The sequence below is a fragment of the Ixodes scapularis genome, unplaced genomic scaffold (genome assembly GCF_016920785.2).
Source record: "Ixodes scapularis isolate PalLabHiFi unplaced genomic scaffold, ASM1692078v2 PGA_scaffold1__304_contigs__length_218370807, whole genome shotgun sequence".
Classification (NCBI taxonomy): Eukaryota; Metazoa; Arthropoda; class Arachnida; order Ixodida; family Ixodidae; genus Ixodes; species Ixodes scapularis.
The window spans coordinates 157,919,699-157,942,402 of record NW_024609846.1 but is presented as its reverse complement, the minus strand read 5'-3'; the positions used below and the strand labels follow the sequence as shown (position 1 = coordinate 157,942,402).

Below are 22,704 nucleotides of genomic sequence, written 5' to 3'. Positions count from 1 at the left end.
GAAGCTTGCCGTCGCTCGTAATCAAACCATTGGAATGCGACGTTGTCGGCGTCGGTGTGAGTTGCCGTGCTCTTTTTCGCGTTGGAATTGTTCGTTCTACGTCTTCCTGGCAATGTCTGACCAATTTAGCGGCCTCAGCGAAATTAACGAGGCTCGCTACACCCCAAAACTTCGCGTGAATGTGACATGCGGCGATTCATTTCGCGTGGATGCCGCAGAGAGGACGCTAAAGCCTGATTCGCATGATGAGGTTCTGCTCGCTATTTTTAATTATGAAATTGCTGGGATTGCAAAGCGTGATCCGCAGCTGAGTTGTCGACGTCGATACTGAAAATCGCGAGCAGAATCGGACCAAGTGAACCAGGCATAACATGTCGGTGATGGCCGCTGGTAACACTTATTAACATCTCCTTGTATCTACTGCTTACGCCAAGCCTGCGTAACCCAACCAACCTTCAAACTTAAAAAGTCTTTTGAAGCCTGGGCTTACTTCTTATCGCAATTGCCGGGTCAACGTGTGGTCTATAGGCCGCTGTCGTCTGAACGAGCGGACGACCACGAGCAGAAACGTTTGAGAGAGCAGACAACAGCTCGGACGATCAGGTGACCGTTTGAATTTGACGACGTACTGAACGTAGTCCTCAGGTGGTCTATACAACCTGGCGCTTTTCCCGCGTTTATGTTGGAAGAAAATAATTATAATGACCACAAGTATCCGTGAATTCAACCAAAAGTGCCTCCCGTACAGGCAATCCTGGTCGAACGGCGTATGGTTTTCCTTTTTCACGGCCCCTATCCAAGTTCTCGGACGAACCGAGCAGGCAGAAAACACACGGAAACTGATCTTCAAACATTTCCCGATTCTTTTTGTACAGGCCCAGTTGAGACGTTTTGACGAGAAGGCAGGTTTTTGTCTGGTTTCTTCTAAAACAACGCAGGAATGCACGTCCCGCATGGTGACTTCCGCCCACAGCCCCAGACCGGAAGTGCGCCCAGCGCGCCACCACCGCGCCGCGATGCGAAACAGAGGAGAGTTTGTGTTTAAAGCACGATGAACGATTTTGTTAAGATGCTAACCTTTAAATTATAAATTCAGGACCGTGGTCTGAGGTAGAGACAGCATATTCCATCTGACTACGAACAAGAGTTTTATACAGAAGCAATTTCAAAGACAGGTAGGCTAGGAAAATGTCGTTTCTAATGTAACCAGGCTTGCAATTAGGATTATTAACAATCTAGTTTACGTGAGCTTTTCAAGACAAATTCCCGGTTATGTGAACAACCAGGTACTTATACGAGGACACGGGATCGAGAGAGCAGTTAAGAAGAGGGTAAACAGGACGTGAAGTATTAAGGCGGAATACGCGCATGCATTTACATTTATTTGAGTTTAGTTTCATACACCTCAAGTTGACACGGAATCTTAGGGGAAGAAATGTTTTCAATGTTTCAAAGTAACCGGAGGTATTTTTACGCAACTAGTGCATGTCTTCAAACAAAAAGGTGAAAGGAAAAACATGAACGAACAGGACAACATTCCAACTAGCAACAAAAACGTTAATGGCCACAAATGGGGTTCGTGGCTATCTCTTTCTTAGTTTGGACAACATCTACAATAAGCGGCCGGGTCACAGCGAATGATACATCTTGATAGCGATAAAAAGTGTAATTCGTGTATCTTGATACTCATGTACTAAATTTATAAATAGCTTTTAGAGTTTGGAATTTCTTTTATATATATTCAGAAAGTGTGTTACATTATTGCACGTAACAGATAAACAAAAGGCAAAGGTGTGAAGCGTAAACGATGTTCTCGTGCATTAAATACCTTAATGCACAGAAATTTGAGATAGAAATAAGTATGTTCGTAGGAAACACCGTGTCAGCGTATGCTTAAAATGACCATATCGATTTCGGCCCCACGTCTCGTGGTTTCATTTTTTTAGGCAATAAAAACTTCAAGAAACACAGACGACGGAATCTTATCGTTTTCTTGTTAGGAACGAAAAAAAATATATATTTGTCTTACTTTAAAAGGGAATCGTACTGATCCCATTTAGATTCCCCTTAACCCAGTAGCCGTACAAGGCAAGCCTATCCGTCGTCAAGAATGTGCTTGCGTCTGGAATGCCGCGCACAACGTCCACAAAAATAGAATCTCCCATTCTAGCCTCTCATGTAAAAGAAAACGTAAAGTCCGTTAATGACGTCAGCCTTAGTCTGGTGCTCGTGCGGCGCGCCCCCGAAATTTTTCGAAAGTACAAATCGCGTACACACAAAAATAAAGTTCTTTTTTTTTTTTAGTTTTAAAAGTTAGCAGGGCGGGACAGCAAGCTGTGAAGAAAAAACAAGTAAAAATAAAACTAAAAACAAATATAAAACATCGTTTTTGCACATGAATGTCACAAGGGAGTGAGGAGTTCCTCGTCAGCGCAGACAAGAGCCATAAAGAAGAAGACAACCGTTCTGGAAAGACGTTCGTCGACACTCCCGATGCGAACAATTTGTAGCCGTGAAGACGCCGCTGTTCGCGCCTGCTTTTTCTGGCGATGGCACCCGTGTCGAGCCAAGAATTTTGTTTGGATATGCGTAGCGACGAACGCCATGCACGGAATGAAATGAAAGTTTACAATTACTTTTACACAAAACCACGCGTGCACGAAAGATTCACCCGCAAGTATAATTTCTAATCAAAAATCAATTACAATACAACATTTTAAAAGTTGATTTGTTTTGATTTTTTTGAAGATGGGTATTGAAACCAAGTATGAGTCAACGAACGAGTCATAAAGCCACAGACGCACACTGATTACAGATCACACAAAAGACACAGTGTTTGCGCCGCGAACAGGGTGACAGAAATGTTTGCGGACAGGCCTCTCCGAATGTTGGCAGCATATTTTCTTCGTCGATACGTGTGCTTCGAACATGCATAAAAGGACAGTTTTTGTATGAGCATTGTGACGTCACACAAGGAAGAAACACGCCTCAGTGTTTGCAGACTGTCTTCTGTGCGATGTATATTAGCAGTGTGACAGGAGCAATGTGACCCGAAATTTGACTGACACAATTTTGTATATTTTAGGATTTTTAAAAATTTAAAACATGCTGTAAACAGACGCGATTCAAAACGCATAAAAGTTACTATTATATATTTAAAAAATATTTCCTCGATATTATGGTTGTAAAAGACTCTCTCAGTGCTACCAAGAGCGGGGGGGGGGGGGGGGGGGGGGGGGGGGGGGGTCACGCTTCACGCTCTCGGGGAAGCGTATATATACTGACCAGTCTCCGTGAATGAAATTTGTTTAACGTACTACATCAACAGACCTCATTTGTTTAACATGAGGTAGACGTATACGTTGGTGCATGCTGTGTCGCGCGTACCGACCGAGTGGCCTGCAAGTGCAAGCATACGCCAGGACTCACTCTGCGTCATTCAGGCAGACTAGAATTTCATTGAAGCGCGAAGGCTCACCAAGTCATGAAACTTCACAAAGTACAGCGATAATTATATGTGCAAAAAGTGCAATTTTGAGAAAGGTAGCGTCTTGAGTGTTTGCTGGTTTTTGTGGTGTCGCCGCCCAATTCGTTTGATGATATCATAAATATATACGAATATTGTTCACCCTTCTACTTTCCTGTTATTTTACACATGGCTACAGATTCTCTTTGTCGTAACAATATATTTATGTGCTCGCTCTACGTTATTGTAACGCGCGGCGAGTTCTAGGGGAAGGTCGTTAAAATGTGCCTCCGGGTTTTTTCGTTTTTTTTTTAGCTGTTGGTCAAAATGTGAAGCCATCAAGTCACAAGACGGTACATTGGCCACGTGTTATGCAGAGAATCGTTTTAACAATTTACTGGTCTTTTTAAAACTGCATCTGACCGTTTTGTGACTTCGTATCTTGTAAACACTGGTCCATACTCGGGGACAACTTTTTGTGCCATTCCTGACGAGAGGTGGAGATGGCGTCTGCACGGCTCGAAACGGCTCTCAATCACACTCTCCTTGCCTTTGATTGCGTAGCCACAAAAAGCTGACCCCGAGTATAGAATATAGGAGCTCTGACTGCGGCGCCAGCGTACCATATTTATTGCGGAGGTTAATTGTTTCGCACAGTGTAGCTAAACGATGGTACGCAACGAACAAGCACTGCTTTGTAGCCAGCTGGCTGTTTTCGTGGCTTTATTCGATGGGAACTCAAAATAAATCTTGAGCCGACTTCGTCGTAGCTGCTCTGGCCTACGATCAAAGTGGTTACGTAAACACTGCTGGATTGTTTCGTTCCCTGCATGAAATCTGATACAGCCTTCTTTGATACACACGCTGCAACATGTATCGTAAACATTCGGTCAGTGATCGAGGACAAGTAAAACTATTCATGTACTCAGCTTCCTTGCTTTCTACCTCCGGTCTGTTACTTATTGCAAGAATTATGTCTCGCGATTTGAAGGCATTGAATGCGTATACAGCCTTGCGCAGATTAATCAATATTTATATTAAGAGCTGCTTTTCTTCGTGGTTTAACCGCGATTGCACGTTTTATGGCTGATACGTTGAATTACGCCACTAGATAATGGAGCCGTAGTGCGCTTTTATCCTCTTTACAATAGTTAAAATAACACTGAAAGCAATTTCAACCCTCGTGGCAGATAACGTGTTCTTTATTGGGCTCAGAAAGCTGGGGTATTCTTCTACAAACTTTCCCAGATATGTTTTTGTACAAAAACAAATGCTTGGAAAGCCTTATAAACACTGAAAAAAAAAAGTATTTCTATTCTTTTTTATTTGGATATTAAGATTGCTGCTGTGGCAACCCAATCGACTGATTATTGTAAGTTTTTTAGCAGCAACGAGTTCGCAACTGTATAACCATAACCAACATTTAAACGTATCGCTACTGCTAGCTTGTGCTTCTGCGTTTGTCTATATTGCGCCATAATATTTTTTTCCCAATTCACACAGTACAGATCTGTTGTTTTCATTGATTGTGTTCATAAACGCCACCATCGGTTTTTGTGCCTGTTGAGGCGATATATTCATTATTAATTTTTGATGCTCTGAAGCCCTCCTCAAGCAGATGATCGAGCTAACGCGACGGATCCACCGCCTTTTGTAAGAGACGCCGCCTACAGAAACACATTATCTTACGGGAACTAGTGTTCACATTAGTCACTTGAGTACTTTTTTAAAGTTTTTTCTTGAACTCGGCGGCAGCGCAGCACTGAAACGGGTTTTCACTTCGCATGTGTCAATCATAATGAAAAGTTCGCTCTAAACTACAGCACCAAAAAAAAAATTTAAAAGGAATCAAATTACTTTCTTGAAAAAAAAAAAAAAAGCGTCCTTCACGTGAGGCTAAACCAGAACACTTCAAACTCCGGGCCGCGGGCCAGGTCTGGCCCTAGAAGGCGCTCCGTCCGGACCGCGGGTGGCCGCGGTCTTTCCAGTGACTATGTAACTCGCATATTGTCATCATCAGGTCTAGCTTTTGCATTAGTCTTCTGCCCTGTGTTAATATGCCAGAGCGGGTACGCTCTTATTTATGCCTGCATGGTGAGTTCTCTGTGTCACAAGAATTTTGTAAGGTCATAGTTGGCAACATATTGCATTTAAAGATAAAGTATATGTATTCATCCAAATTCTTTTTTTTTTAACTTTTGCTCTAACTTAGTCAGTTACGAATTCGAACTGTTGAATAGTACTCCAGTGACCTTTCCTGAATTCGTGTTTGTTAAAAAAAAAAGTTACAAGCGTCTAGATGGGATATGAAAGGGTATACAAAACATGATGAGCTTAAATGGCACACTAATAGCGAGATGGGGCGAAAATTTGTAGGATCGGAAGTGTCTCCCATATTTAAAATTGGTACTACTTGGGCACATAGCAAATCAACTGGGACCTAGCTGGAGTCAATAGACTTTAAATTATTTACTAATAATATTAGATTCAGAAGGTTTTAAGATCTAAAAAAAAATTTCTCAGTCATTTTATTGTCACAAGGTACGATGCTCGCACAGAGGTTCTTCCTTGCGTTAAGAATGTCCTCTGCATTAAAAAAGATGGGTAGCCTAAGTGTATAACATTGCGAAACATTGTACTGAGGCAATGGGTGTGTTTTCTCGGTGGATACGCTGGAAAAGGATGAGTTTCAATATTACTTAGATTCTCGTTTTGTTGATTTCAAAATGTAAAGTCGTGTATGTTTGTTTTATGGTTTACGTGTTTCCGAAATTTTGAGGATTCGAAAAAAGCATGCGTAGCAAAAAAAAAATGTTTTAGCACGTTTTACGTCATTTTTGCATTGTTTCGAAAACGATTTGTAAGAAAGCCAACCAGTCAACTTGCCCGCTTTTATTTATTTATTAATTTTTTTTTTTTTTTTTGCTTTGCGAGTAACATTTTTTTTTTTTTTTTCAGTTCGCTTCCTAATGTGTTTGTAAACCACGGAGATAAATCATCGGTTGATATATTATGAATCGCGGGACGAAAGTGGCAAGAAATTCACTAAATGTATATCTGATGATAGGAGTTTTCATTAACTGAACGGCCCGTGAAGGTTTCGGCAAGCTCCCCTAAATCTAGATCTAGCTCACAATAAACTTTCGTTATCGGTACGCGTATAAGTGACCATAACCTTATAATATTTTAAAGTGTTGTGGAGCAAACGACGTTTCATTATGCATGAGAGCATGATCACTGATGCTTTCCATTATGTTTACTGGTTTAACTAATTCACAACTAAAGATAAGAAACAAATCTAAGATGGCTCGGTCACGGATTGCTGAAGTAATCATCTGGTGAAGTCCGTACACTTTTAAGAATTACAAAAAAATTAAAGCATTGGCAAGGATTTAGTACGCAATGTAGAGCAGCTTTTAGCACTGGCCAATACAGGGTAATTGAAATCGCCATCTCGAACAATATATTGATTCGGAAATAGAGTTAAGTCTCTGATGAAATTATGCAGAAAATCGAGGCATTCAGTTTGATCAATGTCTAGAGGGCGATATATCACGCTCCCAATTTATAGAACAAAAATATAATCGCACCCGGATTTATAGCAGTTTAAGGTTATAATTTATCTTAATTTCTGTGCTGAATATGCTCTCTTTTGCGGCAATCAGAACGCCACCACCTCGTCCAGTTTTTCGGTCACTGCGGTAGATATTCGAAACTTTCACGGCCTACAGGGGGCGCGCTAGTTTCTATCAAAATGGCTGTCATTTGGATGACCGTCGTATGACATGAGTACAGTGTTGGGTATGCGACGCACAGATAATTCGAATTTTGTGAAACACGAGCGATGCAAGAGTCGTACCTGATACTTCCACGCAGGGGTGGGCAAAATACATACAAATATGTATCGAAATACAAATACAAAATACTTCGTCAAAAATGTATTTAATTACAAATCTAATTACATTTCCAAAAAAGCATTTAAGTACAAGATACAAATACAACCAAATGTGTTTGGTCTCCTCCAAATACTTTTCCAAATACATTCCTCAAAATTTGCGTCAGCGACTTCACGGCACCTGCAACGGGTTTCTGGGTATCTCATTTTAATTTTACATCGCACACTCGAGACTTAGTGTGCGAGGCTCTAGTACCGTAATAAGAATATAATCACAAAAAAAATGTAATTAGCTTGGACGTAATAGGTGAAAAAAGTACAGAGCTTCAAGCAGCTCTTTTTGTCGATTACATTTTGGTATAGACCAACAAAGAACCGAGACGACCAAGACGCGCAGCACTAGCTAGAGAATTTTTTATTGTTACAACTCGCACCAGTTACGAAAATCTGGATGACCCGCGCATTTAGAATGTTCCAGGCAAACATATGGATGGAAATCAGGCTGGGAAGCATCACAATTTGTCACAGGCACTTATTTAGCCGGTCTGCCTGTGAACGTTGATTTCGTCACTATTCTTGCCCTGGACTAGCACCGTAATCACAAAGTCACTAAACGCTTGTGCTTGATTGAGAGACACTGCATTCGGTGCAGAACGTAGTTTTCTTCCTGCTCTGGACAGTGACAATAAATTTGAGGGATGTATTTTCGCCCACAAAATTGTATTTAATTACAATTGTACTTGAAATACCCACGTTTTAGTATTTAAATACACACGTCAAATACATTACCCGATTTGTAATTAAATACAAACGCAAAATACACAAAGTATTTGAAATACGTATTTCAGATACTTTTATTTTAAATACTGCCCATCCCTGCTTCCACGTCACGAAGGGGCACCTTCATTCGGAAGTCGATAATCCAGGAGCTGGGCTTCGCGATTCTCACACCGCGGTACCATCATCGCTGAAAGTTGCGAATTGCATAGTTTACTAAGTGAAACTTTAGCGTTTTTTACGTCAAGCGTTAGGCAGGTTTTTGTGCCAAGGCAGGTTTTTGTGCCAAGGCAGGTTTTTGTGCCAAGCGACGAGAAATGAGATTTTCGCTTTGGTAGAGGGACGTGAGAACATGTTTTTATAGTATCAATCTTGGTGCATAGCAGTATCTGAGGGTCATGAACCCACTTGCGTGGTCGTAAGCATTGGTTGCTTCATTGATATGCAATTTATGATATTTTATTTTGTAGCGAGTACTCTCGTTCCTAAAATTAAAAGGTGAATTTTCACATTTTTTTATGCAAACTGTAATTTCCGCGAAACATCTTTGGATATATGAACTTTGGATAATGTCAAATGTGAAGGCGTTATGAAAATCCTCATCTTTGCTTTCAAGACTAATCAACTTTACGATGACTGGACAATTTATTCCAGTTTGTTTTCGAACAATACGATGTGCTCTGTCAAACTTGCAAGGATCTATTGCGAGATTATCCTTCATGAAGCGAGTGACAATTCTTTCCGTAACACTCCAGATTTCATTTTCCGTTTACAGGATGGCTTTAAGGATTATGTTATTTCGTCTCATTCGGGTTTCGGTGTCATACATAGTTTCTCCAATTGACGCGACATGCTCACGCAAGGCTACTGTTTCTTGTTGAACAGAAGTTACAATTTCTTTCACACTTTTCACGTTTTAGTTTGCACTCGCATAGATAGATAAAAGAAATCAAGTTCAAGACACGTACATAGAGGGCAGTCATGCCTTTTTTTATATGTTAAAATGTCTCATTATTTGCATCTTGACTTTGGTTCGAGTTTGCGATCAGGCTGTCCACCGATTGTTGAGGCTGGTCGATTTTTTTCTAAATTCATTATGGGGCTTGGGTTCATTTCAACGTCTCCAAAAGAAGCCAATAGCAAAAACATGACGTTTGCTATTGTGAACAACTTCAAGCATCTAGACACTGAGAATAGAACGGGTACGTTTAAGAACCGGCCTTGACTTGGCTGTAACCTGACTTATGGATCTCTTGACTCGTTGAGTTTCTTGACGCGATGGATCTCTCGATCCGAAACGCTTCCTTCTGCCCACGAACCGCGCACGTGGTGAGCCCCGAATCCCAGCGTGCTGTAACTTAAGTCAAGCCGAGACAAGACCATGACGATGGAGGCCGAGATGGGGGGTCAAAGACGTCGCAAGCGTCATCAACCTCCCCCCCTCCTTGCCGACCCTCCCGACTTGTTTAGAAGAACACAGCGCGCGCGCCGCTCACGAAGAAGCTCCGGGTCGGTCGCGCGACGTGCGGTAGGAAGTGAGGGGGGACCGCAAGTTTGGGTAGGTCGAGGGAGTTACGGGACAGGCAGGCGGCCTGCCCCTTGAGAGAGACCAGGACCCCGCCATAAATTAAAGCCCCCACTGGTAAGGTTTTTTCCCCCGTCGGAATCCAAACCACGCGATCGCGGACGCGAGCCCGGCGCCCCCGGACGAGGCTTCGGGTAAGGCTGGGGCGGGCTCTGTGTACACAGTTTACGCACAGCGTCCGGAGGGCCCCGCAAGTCCCCCGAAGGCTGCCTTTGTTTAGCTCTGCTTACTTGGACCCCGGTTGCCCCGTCTGTGGCGAGAGAAGAGCGAAACCTTAGGGAGGCGCGGAGGTGGCAAGTGTTTTCTTTGTGTGCGCAAAATGGGCCGCCCAAGTTTTTGAAACAGCGGTCGATTGGAACGAGCGCGTAACGCTGAGGGTAATTGGATAGAGTCAGTATGCAGTATGTATGGAAGCAAGCATGGTTATCTTACCCTATTGACTCGGGATATATTAAATAGTAACGACATGTTCTCTCCATTTGCTGTTATTTTACTAGGAGCAGAGTACGCCTTAATTACGGTTCCTCACTTGATGATGGGGCGTTTTCTTTTTTTTTTTCTTTCATTTGAAATTATATTTATTTATTGATGTATAGTGGCATATCCTCGCCTCGAAAAGCAGGAAAATTCCGGGAACTTTTTTTTTGTTTTTATAGTTTGACTATCAATTTTTAAACAAGCGACAACAATTACCAGAGTGGTACCCTCTTACACGATACTTTCTCCCATATTGATCCTCCGCTAATATTTATAAAAATATCTTTAGAACAATTTACATTTTTTATCGTACTAAGTGCTCAAATAATGATAAGGTTAAAACGTTTATTATTATATTACATCATGGTTCCTTCGTAGATACCTCAATTTCGGTTCGTCTAGCCCTCCTGCTCAAGTCACATTTAATCTAAAATGCTTTCTGAAGGTGTTTGTTAACGCGAGGAAGCTTGAGAAAGTAATGTTTTACGGGCCGGTGTATGTTTTTAGAAAACGGATTGAAAAACTCGCGAAATTGAAACTTCTCATATTTGTTTACATCTCATTATCTAAAGAAAAAAAATCTATACCATAGGGATATAAAAACTAAATGACTCTTTTGAAAAATTCTTACCTTCAGTAAACGACGTAAGAGGTGCCATACTTTTTGCTGTACATGTGAAGCTGAATGGCTTTTTGAATTGGGGCTGGTCCGCAGAGTAGAAAGATATGGTAGAATAAAAAACATACAACCCTGCGCGTCAGGAAAGATATGCATAACATGCACTTCCTTCGTTCGCATAGCTTTTCTTCCTCATCACGCCAGTTTTCAATTACCCTCCCCCCCCCCCCTCCTCGGCCCCCTCCTCTTCAAACGTCGCACTTACCGACACTGTCACAGTCACGATCCTACGCAGAGCGCAAGTTTTTCTGCTTATTTTACAAAGCATCTGGAGACGTCAAAACGCCGAGATTTTATTGGCTCTGATTGAAGGATAGTGGGTAGACCAAAAGGCAGCTTGCTTTGAGATCTACCCGCCCTCCTTCATTCAGAGCCAATCAGAGCTCAGCGCTCCGATGTCACCACAACCCCTGCCAAAGAAACAGACGAACTTGCGCTCCTCGCTATCTACTTTGCGTTTGTTTCAAAGTCATTCTTGACATGTCCTCCTCAGCACTCATTGAAGAGTGTCCACTACTAATTCAATTGTTGAAGAACGCTAAACGTTGCATTTTGACTCTTTTTAACGACCCTAACAGGCGCAATGAACTCAACATTCCTGAACGTGTGCGCCTGAAATACCGCTTTGCTCTATTTTGCCCATTATCATTATCTTAAGCCATGGGCGTAAGTGTCTCCGATATTAGGCAGGGTATGGACAGCATCGTCAAGGTTCCCACGGTCTTAGCATTTTCCCACGAAGGCCCTCGGCGCGTTCCAGCGCATACCACCCGCATCGAACCGTCTCTGAGCCACCGAAGCAACCCTTGAACGGAGTACGGGCCGATAACTAAATAAGGCTGCGCGGGAGGTCCGATTGTCGTGCAAGCTCATATCTCCCCTGGTCGTCGGCTTGTTTAAAGGTATCGAATGCTAGTCGCGACGATGTTCGTTGGGCGATAATGTCGCCTAACTCAAAAAGACTCAAACACGCGTATACGCATGTTTGAGGCTGACCAGGTGTTACATATAAAAAAAGAAAAAGGCCAGATATGTACACGTAACCCCAAAAAAAGTAACTAAATGCCGTTACTCGTTACTCGCTCAAAAAGTAACTAAGTACGTTACTCGTTACCGATTCTCAAAGGGAACGCGTGATTTACCCCAAAAGTAACGAGTTACTTTTCATGTTACTTTGACGACCAAATACACAACTGTCTTTGTTTCATGTTTTTTGTTTGCTTTTCAGCAGTCGTTGCACTTAAGCAGTAGCTGCCTCTCGAAGTTTTTTCATCAGTTATGTTTCCCCGGTTCCTTGAAAATACATCTCCGGCGACGCTGAAGAGTTGTTCTACTGACGCGCTCGAAGGAACGGCAGTGTTGTGCTTCAGCAAGAGCTGGTGGATCTGGGATTCCCCTCTCTTTTGTGTTCTCTCAGCTTCTAAAGTTCGAAATTGACAATGCATTATGCGCCGTCCCGCGTTGGGCAACCTCCGAGTTTACACTCGGGCCCTACTCGGTTCAGGAAGGTTCAACCAACGAATCTTATTGTGTTCGCTGGTTGAAGAACATTCCCAGCTCAGTACAGAAATTGTTTCAGCGCCGACTAGTATGACGATGCACTCTTTTGTAAAGACATGGCCGCGTGAAAAAATAATTAGAAATGCAATGTTTTCCCCCTTAGACGAGTTTTGTCATACGTGTTGGTTGTAGCTACATGTGAAAGATGTGGAACAGCATCAACAGGTTTCCTTGCCAGCTCGCCTGTATGCTTTCGCTTCTTACAATTCTTCAATCGGAACTGTCATAGTTCACCTCATATTCCAAGTATTGTTTTGAAGTAGCCAGTCTCTAAAGATTACCACTTTTTTTGTAACATCCATATGAATCAATAGGGATCGTAGAAAGAAAATTCGGAAGTTTGGCGTGTTCTACATCAATCGATCTGGGAAAAGCGCTCGTCCATGGTGTCAGCAACATAGTCCTACACTTCGTTTCAGCTTAAGTCCAGACGCAGCCGATGCTACGAGCACGAGAACGTGGCCCTGAACAGTGCATGCACTGCACGAGCGCGCGTGCTTGGCAGAGACGCTGAAAGCCCGGCGCTCGCGCTTGTAGCATCGGCTGCGTCTGACTTGGAATCAAGCTAAAAGGAAGTATAGCTCGATCAACTCACCATTGTTTCCCCAGTGAAAGTCAAGCAATGAACAATTGAAAAGGTCATAGAATGTTTTATTTTATCCGTCGCAATTTTATATCCGCGTCAACGCGCTCCACTTTCATTTGGTAAGAACGATCCTAGATTACGCGTGCGTCGTGTGGAAGCGATATCACGACTTCCTTATAAACAAACTCGAGAAAATTTGAAATCAGGCAGCGCGCTTTATACTTAACAACTATCATCCTAATGGTTGTGTTACAGAAATGAAGGTGCTGGGATGGGAAACGTTCGAATGTAGAAGAAAAAACTCAAGATTAAAATTTTTTCATCGTGTATTTCATAACAAAACAGGGATTGATAAAGCCACACATATTTTGGAGTCACCCTCAGTCTCCTTCCGTTGCGATCATTTTAAAAGGGTTGCAGTACTGAGTCAAAAAACTGTCAGTTTTGCCAATTCATTCTTTGTTAAAACCGCGATTGAGTTCAACGACCTTCCGGAAGAGAATATATGAATTGACGGTACCGACTTAATATTTTTTTCATTTATCATTGTGTATTAAAAAGGAAAGACCTACAATAATGCCAACAGGGCAATGTAGGTACTTCGTAAATAAATAAATATAAATAAATGATCCCATTTTGTTTTTACACCCGTGGAGTTCCTTCCGCTTGGAAATTTAATCAACTGCGGTGAACCACATATCTGAGATAATTTAGGACTTTTTACGTCCAACGACCGAACGCTTAAGCTCAGATGAGGGAAGAATATGCAAGGCAAAATAGCTGCTTCCAGCGCCGCGGCAAACCTACAGATTCTTCTTGTTACTCTATTTATGCGAATACAACCAAGATGGAGCTCGAGAATGGTCAAGGTGTATTTTGGCTCTTCGCTTTCTGTACCCTACACGTTCCATCCCAAACACTGTTCCTAAGCTAGTAACGAAAACGTAACAAAGTTTACTTAGGCTCCAGACTCCTACAGACGAATATTGAGACCAACCTTTTTGTTTCCTCCTATCTAAAAACGACAAACGAAATCGTGCCCCTGCGTCCGGACCCTTTTTCTGAAAAGCTTGCCGCTCAGATTACCCAGCAAACAGTTTCAAAACTCAAACGTCACGAGAAGCTCGCTTTACTTACACGTGACACGGCGCAAATTAATGAAGACAACTCGGAAAAAAGGAACCGAGCACAGACAGAAAACATCGCCTTTGGAGACGACAGCTCCAAAGGCGATGTTCACGAAGTATACGAACAAGGATGATACATCAATGAAAATCTCTTTAGCGAGGCACGCCGGGGCAACGTAACGCCGTCCTCATTAGAAGTTAAACAAGCTTCAGCCTTCCCCGTGATGACGTTGCCGCCAGCCGGAAGCGACGGGCGCTTGCTTCAGGTTCCGCTCAGTGCGTGCGTGCGTGCGTGCGTGCGTGCGCGATTACGTTCTTCCAGAAGGCCCGCAACCCCAGAGTGTCCTTGGGGGGCCCTTCTCTGGAACGGCTTCTGTGGCTTCTGGGCTGAGTGCCGGGTGCGTGCCCCCCGAATCCATGTGGTTGCCATCGCGGGAAGATTCCCTACGCAGCAATCATTCACCCGCGGAGACATGCTGCCTCTTCTCGCTCTGTTTCTGTCTCTCTATTCATTTGCGGCAGACGCGCTTCGCAAGAAGACAGTCTGATTTATTTTATTTTTTTACATGGCGATGATTTTACGAGGACGATTCGATGGATGAAGACGTTTTGTTCAATGAGCTAAGAAGCTGAGAGCGTTCCTGACCCGCCTATAGTCTTGTAGCGTGCGGAGAAACTAGAGAAACCAAGTATGAGACGCATAGTTGAGCGTGACGAATGAATCACTTTGGTTTTGCTCTCCGTTTCGCAGCACTGCAGAAAGATGATCAACATGTGCGCGACGCTAAAACGTTCAATATTTTCAGACGCTCCGCTGTATAGTGCAAGATGATGTTGGTTCATACGCCAGTGATTGAGCAGCTACCCGTACCTAAAAAGAGGAAGGAAAAAAAATGAAGGATATAAAGGTAACGTGTTCTAGAATTATGCTGGGCAATGATCGATTAACCATCAGATTGATTGATTATTATATAAATCGTGGTAGATCTTGCTAACCGGTTAATCCTTCGAACGTTCGTTGGGGAAAGTCGGATGTACCAAGTGAAAGTAAAATATAGGTGCGTCTTTTCTTTTTCTTACTGTCACGCTGTTCTATAATTTCAACACTAATTTTTATATTACAAGTATCACTTTAACAAGAAAAACAAGCAACCAGCGTTTGCACACAATTAGTTTACTTTAATCTCTTCGCTTTGTCACCCAGAATGATAAAACGTCTCAGCGTAGTAACGCAAAAAATAGTTCTTTTTATACGTCACGTGACCTCTGTAGCTCTGCAGGATATACGTTTTTCGTGGGGCTGTACCTCTCTGGAGCTTATTCAATTCTCCCAAGAAAAGTAACAAACAAATCTGCTCATGACAATACCAACTATGTCGTGTGTTTTATATTTATGAGCGCGGGTATATACAAAGTAAAGCTCACCGACGGTACACATATAAATAAAAAAATTAAAAGGAACAAGGTGCAGTGAATGGCAGGTATCCAAGGAAATATTACTAAAACAATTCCTGTCGAAATCAATTTGCTTCATTTATAGCACAAAATCACTTAATAATAATGTCTATGTTTTTGAATCTCTCAAATGGTTCGGATGTTCGGTACTACAAAATACACGTTGAAACGCAAGGCCGTCCAGTTGGACAAATTGAGAGCATATATAATTTTGCTGCCGGGGTTAAAACATTATCATAATACTTTTCTGGAACACTTTGCCTTCTGACCAAGTAGTAGCTTCAGGATAGGTCTCCCGGCCTACCCCTAGGCAGAGCGACCTTATAGTGTGAATTCTAAACGTCGACATTTAAATTAACTTCGTAGACCTGTGCTTATCAAAGGTTGGTGCGGAAGCATATATTCAAAGCGCAAGTTCTTCTGCTTCTTGGGAAGGTGTTGCGGTGACGTCAGAACGGCAGAGAGCTCTGATTGGCTCTGGTTGAAGGATAGTGGGTAGACCTCAAAGCAAGCTGCCTTGAGGTCTACCCACTATCCTTCAACCAGAGTCAATCAGAGCTCTGCGTTCTGACGGCACCGCTACCCCTGCCAAAAAAAGACGAACTTGCGCTTTGCATATATTTCTACTCTATTTCAAGAGTGGTGCGCATGTCTACCAAAGGTGCAGGGACTAAACCCAATTCTCCAAAACGATTTATTCGCTCGATGACTGTCGCGAGATAATCACGTTCTAAAGCGAAGCTTTCCTCGCGCTCGTGCCTCTCGCAACGCTGAATAGAGAATTTGAAGTCCCACAGTCGCTCTGCTCCATCGTCATACAAAACACGCGGTGATTGCTGTAAACATGATGACAGATTTCTCCGCGGACATGCCTGAAGAATGTTCGTGGCATGTTTGCTTCATACATGCTGTGCTCATACTGTGATGTATGTGCCCAACTTCAAACTTCGAACTTTCGAATTTTCTAACTTTCGAACAACTCTGCAGACATGTTCGATGTTCGAAACACGACTCAGACAGTGGATGTAGATTGAATTTCGCATGATGTATTAGCGGCGTGACCTCGGCATTGGGTGCACTCTCTACCGGAATCCGGGGAATGTATGCAACGTCACGGGCAATCCCAAACCGCCCCCACGCCCCACGCCCGGCTCCGACCGTGGTCACATATGGAGCTCATCCCCCGCGAAGGGCTTTTAGGACGCTATTTTTCTTTTAGGAGGGCCCGGTATTTCTTCCGTCTGTGAAACAAAATGACGTTTACTTCTTTATCAGATCTAGGCAAGTTCGAGGAGTAATATAAAACAGTCGCAGATTCTGAAATCTGGGGTCGACGGAATATGGCTTTCTTTGCAAATAAAGCCGGCATTTAGCGGTAAAGTATAGAAAAAGTTTCTGGGAGGCGAATTGTCTCGAGAATAGGGTAGTAATCCCAAACCTATTCCTAACTTGTTACCGTAAAACTGATAACATCATACTTTTTACCAGGCGACGTTCATAAACGGTAAATCACACGAGAGAATGAGTTTTATACGGGCCGTAAAATCGAAATAGCAGACGACAAGGGTGCATCTTCGGCTCTGTTGAGTGGGGTATATACAAAATATATTTGTTTCAAAACGTCTCACCCCTCCCCCTTCTTTTCCCTACACACACACAGAAGAAGAGTGCCAGCCGCTGAAGATGTTAAAAGTTCATTTTGGTACGTTTTCATCATATGAGCATTGTGATCAGTACAACAAGGCGAATTCAATCGCCACGTATACGTGCAATCTGTATAGAGGAAATCGCATGAAGTTTCGGGCCGGCCGAAGAGATGTACACAATAAAGGCTGCCAGGAAGGAACGTCCGTGTTGAAGCGTGTTTAAATGAAGGCGAACCCAGGCGGCAACATTTAGTTTCCAAGGAGGGCATCCAAAAGCATTGGCCTCGTCAAGATAAGTGCCTAACTCTTCACAGTAATGACGGAGGAAGGTGGGGGAGAGCAGCTTTATTATCTACCTAAATTGTGTGTATATTAAAACATTTTTCATTATTCGTGTTCTTATAACCCCATTCATTAAAGCTCGAAAAGTAAAGAACCTCGCAATACGTATGATAATGGATTTCAATCTCCGTTCAGGAAGAAACTATCTGGAGAGTGAAACTATTTGGAGTCAATCATACTGTTTGGTCCATACGGTGAGTGCGTGAATGAGCCAGAGCAAGCTTTGTAGTGGCCATGTCGCCTTTTTCTCAAGCGACGTAATAGTTCATTTAATGCCACCTTCTCTGTTTTCCTTTACATTGACCGTAACGTCGTAATACTTTCTTTCGCAGGCGCATGTTCCCCACGTTCCAAGTGAAGCTGTACGGCATGGATCCGCAGGCGGACTTCATGCTCATGATGGACTTCGTCCCCGTGGACAACAAGCGCTACCGGTACGCCTTTCACAGGTCAGTTCTCGGCACTGGCGATTGTACGCAAAATATGCTATAAGAAGCACCAGCGGGCACGTGAATGCTTTTGTTTTGTCATGGGTCAAATCTTAGTCGCGTTTTTCGGGAGGGGGCGGGGGGGGGGGGGGGGGGGGGGGGGGTTTCTTACACTTTTTGATTTTAATGTTATTTGATCATTCCGTTACAGAATCTTCGTTCGCAATTTTCTTTGAAAGGAAATTTGTGTTTTGTTTGTTTGTTTTTGGTTTGGGGAGGAATTAGTACTTTTTTTGTTTTGTTTTGTTTTGTTTTTTAATACCTTGATTATCCACTTGCACTATCTGTCTTGTTTAGTTTCGTGCGATATTGTTGCTTGTACGTGCGCTTATATGTAGCAGTGCTTAGACTAAGATTGACTCTGGACAAAAAATATATAAATTCGAGAAACGGTAATTAACTTGCGTCATCAGCCCGCCAAAAGTATCGGGAGGTTGTATTGGAGTTCCGATTATTCTTAGTCGATAGCCAAACTGCCTCAACCGATGTTGCCTACAGCTCCAGTTGGATGGTGGCGGGCAAGGCGGATCCCAACATGCCGCCCAGGATCCACGTGCACCCCGAGTCTCCCTCCAAGGGAGCCCAGTGGATGAAGCAGGTGGTCTCGTTCGACAAGCTCAAGCTCACCAACAACCAGCTCGACGACAATGGGCACGTGAGTTGCTGCTCTCGCATCTTGAGTTTCAGTGCTTTTTTTTTTTTGTTTTTTTCACGGCAGCAAAACTATTAATTTAAAGAAACACATTCTCTTACGGCCTTCGCATAGGGAGGGAGTAGTTTCTTCCTCTCTCCATGGCTTGACGGTGGTGCTGTGACCCTACCTTTCTCCTAGCGCTCAAACTCCTTCTGACGTGGCATCCCAACCTCCCCGTGTTGGCCTCTTCGCTCCAACATTAAGTTGGAGAATGCCCAGATTAGTTAGGTAAACAGATTATGAGGCCGTCTACCTGTAGACTCACGCGGAACATTTTTTCTACTTCATCTTCTCAATAAGCGATTTTTTTAAAAGAAAAGTTTATTTAAAGCAAGTAAACCAACATTGTTAATCTGCGCGCTACAGTTGTTTAAGACGAGCATATTTGCACATATTTTCAATCACGGTTGTCAGAAAAGTTGTTCAGAGTGGCTTAGACGGTACGGGAAAGGGTAGCGTGGTCGCGCCCCCACACGATTAGAAAACAAATATCTAATTCTCTCAAGCAAGAGCGAAGGCCTTGAGGAAACCCGCTGTATAGTTTGACCGTAGTCTTTCAAACGAACGGGATGTTAGGGCGCAAACGGGCATGGGATGATTGAATATGATGAACTGGATTTAGTTCATCATCTTTCAAAGCGTTCGCATTAAACGACAGTAATCGGTAGTTGACGCTAAATATATATATATATATATATATATATCTTTATCAGCGGTGCTTTACACTAAGATAAATCGATGTAAGAAAGGTTTTAGTTGCATAGAAGAAATAGAATAAATGGCAACAAAACCTGGCGACCTGTATGAATAAAAACTCGTGTGGTGTATACAATTCAGGGTAGGTAAAAATAATCAAGGACAATGGTCGATACGTGCATAAGAACAAGTGCGCCTGTCGTCTCTCGCTGTGTTTTTATTTTCTATCTATCATCACCGCCACCAACACACTTTAGGGCAGATCATGAATGATCCCGCAATATTTTACACAATCTCTAATTTATTACATATCATGCGATGTGACAAGAAATATCACAGCTTTCTAAATATTGCCAGAACACAATCGTGGTTCAAGGTTGAAAAAGAGTCAATAAAGCAAACATTCGATTGAGACTTTAAAAAAAAAATGCTTTCGGTATTTGACAGACGAAATTATTTCAAACGTCTTCCCGCCCAGATAATCCTCAACTCTATGCATCGATACCAGCCCCGATGTCACGTGGTTTACGTGAACGCCAAGGGAGAAGACGCGTCGAAGACAGAAAACTTCCGTACCTTCATCTTTCCCGAGACCAAGTTCACCGCCGTCACCGCCTACCAGAACCACAGGGTAAGCAGACATTCAAGCAACCAAACCGCACCCCCCCCCCCCCCCCCCACCCCCGTCCACACCTTTTTTTTGTGTGTGTGTGAAATCTACGTTGCGCTACTTAGCACGAGCGCGAATCGTCGCTCTATCACGTTTTAATCATACATGGTAGTGCCATACACCTGAGCGTTCACTACTATGGCACATGCTGTCAAGGTGGGAATACTGTGAGCAACTAGCGTAAACATAATGAAAACTAAAACGTGATGCTTGCTCATTTTAATTTTTTATTTCGCAAATTGGGAGGACAGTTGCTTTCCAGTTGAAAGCACATCGTCACCGTGTTAGTAACTTAATTAGATCAAGGGTTTTAAATTTAACAACAGGAGAAAACGCAAGACGCATGGATGCATATACGAGATTGTTTGAAGGTATATATTGTGGCTTCATTTTTACATCCTTTCTTAAGATCTCTGAATATTCATAGGTTCGGTTATCTGTGAGAATTTCGTGATTCAAGATGTGAGTGACTTAGTATGGATGTCCCTGTCTAGTAAAAATGATTTTGTTAGAAGCTTTAAAAGGTTGAAGAAGGTTATAACCTATGAGTGAATATTTGGCGGGGCTATTTATTATTAGGGCACTCGAACCATTCATTGTCGCTCTAGTTATAGATATCACCTGCTAGCGTAATTCACTTGGCGAAAAACCTCCTTCCTCAACGTATGAACAGATGAACTCCTTGAGTGCCTGCTCTCGAAAACACGAGTGGCACCCAAGGATACCGGACGAAGAGCTGACAGAGTTGAAGCAGCAAAAAGACGTCCGTAGGAGCCCGTTGGTGTCGTCTCCGAGCAGCTCGGTAGAACAACGCCGAGTTCTGCGCTTCCGAACAAAACAAAGAGGAACGGTGCGGACGGGACAGGCGAGAAACTTAGCAGCCGCGCTGGGCTTGGGACAAGTCTCCTGGTTTTCGCGCGCAGTCGACGGGCGACAGCCGAGACGCGAGCCCGTCGGTCGTGACAAATTACACTTCTAACCCCGAACCCTCCATCCTCGCCCCCCTACCTTCATCCTCTTCGTTCCCATCTTACACGGGGCCGCGGTTGTTTGGCTACGGTAACGGATATGCGTGGGGTTCTCGCTACTGAAGGTCCGGAGGATATGTTGTTCGAAAGAAGCACGCGTCGCCGCAGTTTCAAGAGCCTCTGAAACTACATCGCCCTTTTATTTGGTTATTGCGAACTCAGGGGAGGAAATTGACCAGAAAAGTTAAAGATAGATAGAGGAGAAAGAGAGAGAGAGCGTGTGACATAGGCGTATAGATGCAGAGGGAGTAGACGCGGGTCTTGACTTCTTTCGATTCATGTGGGCTTTCTTTTTCTTTTCCCGGCAACACGATGCAATGTTGTATTTTTATGTACCAGAGTAGTTGTTTTTTATTGTCATATATTCTCTTAATCCCGATATGCACAGTTGACTGATTTCGGGCGTAGATGTTTTTGAATGGCTAGATTTAAATGGGATTTTCTGAAAAGTCTCAGAACGGCAGCGTCTACGTAAAGCAACTTATTATCGGCAAGGAACAACAGTTCTGTCGGTACGAAAGGAATCTGGGGAACGCTCACTCTCCGCACGCGCACAGCCTCAAAGCACAACTATGGCTTCCACTAAGTAATTCATATAGGGAAAACGCCCATCAACTTTGATCTTCAGTAAACACTCCCAGCTTTTGGCGGAATGGCACGGGAAAAGTCAACTACAATCCAGTCTAATGATGTTTTCGTGAGTTGAATCGAAACCAGCCTAGGGTCGAAAAGTCGATCAAGGTCTCCTTCAGGTAAAGAAATATATCGTGACGTTCTCTGTGTGATATGCCTCCTGTAATGCACTCAGAGTGGCAACAACAAAAAAAATTGTTTTTGCCTTGATTCCTTTAACGCCTCGGACACATTCAGATGGCATGCTTTCAAATGGCTATTGCGCACTCATTATGCAACTCTTCAGCACCACCCACCAAATGTTTGCCTAAAATTATACTGAAAAACAGAAACAAAAAATCACTGATGTCAAAAGCTGTAAAACAACAACCTTTATAATGTTTCGAAGATATATCAGATTTGGGGAAAGGTACCATAAGGAAGGTTTGCCGCAATTTTCTTGATGATTGTGTTCCCATTACGCCGTATAGGTTCGAACATTTTCTTGACATTAATAAAATAGCGCAAACTGAACAGGGACGAAGAGGCGCACACACGACAGGACTGGCACTGACTTCCAACTAAGTTTATTGCACATCAAACCAAGCAATATACACCATCACCTGCAAAAAAAACGTGCACGTAAAAAAAATAATTAAGCATTAAAATACTTATTTATCACGCGCCAATCGAATCAGATAAGCCATCTAGAAAATATATTTCTTTGTCGATGAGACACACCGAAGGCACGCTAGCACACTTTTCTCCAAATTTCCTAAAAAAACAAAAACAAAAAAACACCTCCATTATTTGGGAGGCATTAATCACTCGCATCGCCACGATATACGCTTCTATTAAAAGTTCCCTGTCAAAACAAGAGCCAAATATACGGGTATCGCTTCTTCATAAGTTGACAATTAT

General features: G+C 43.0%; 1 protein-coding gene across 1 annotated transcript in view; it reads left to right on the top strand.

The window, feature by feature from the left end:
- LOC8027374 (T-box transcription factor TBX1-A-like) overlaps nt 1–22,704 on the top strand; it is a 68,923-nt gene that overhangs the window by 20,593 nt on the left and 25,626 nt on the right. Inside the window, exons 3-5 of the mRNA XM_029995389.4 lie at nt 17,928–18,044; nt 18,582–18,738; nt 19,952–20,104. Of these exons, the coding sequence (XP_029851249.3) occupies nt 17,928–18,044; nt 18,582–18,738; nt 19,952–20,104 (427 nt within the window). The remainder of the gene's footprint in view (nt 1–17,927; nt 18,045–18,581; nt 18,739–19,951; nt 20,105–22,704) is intronic.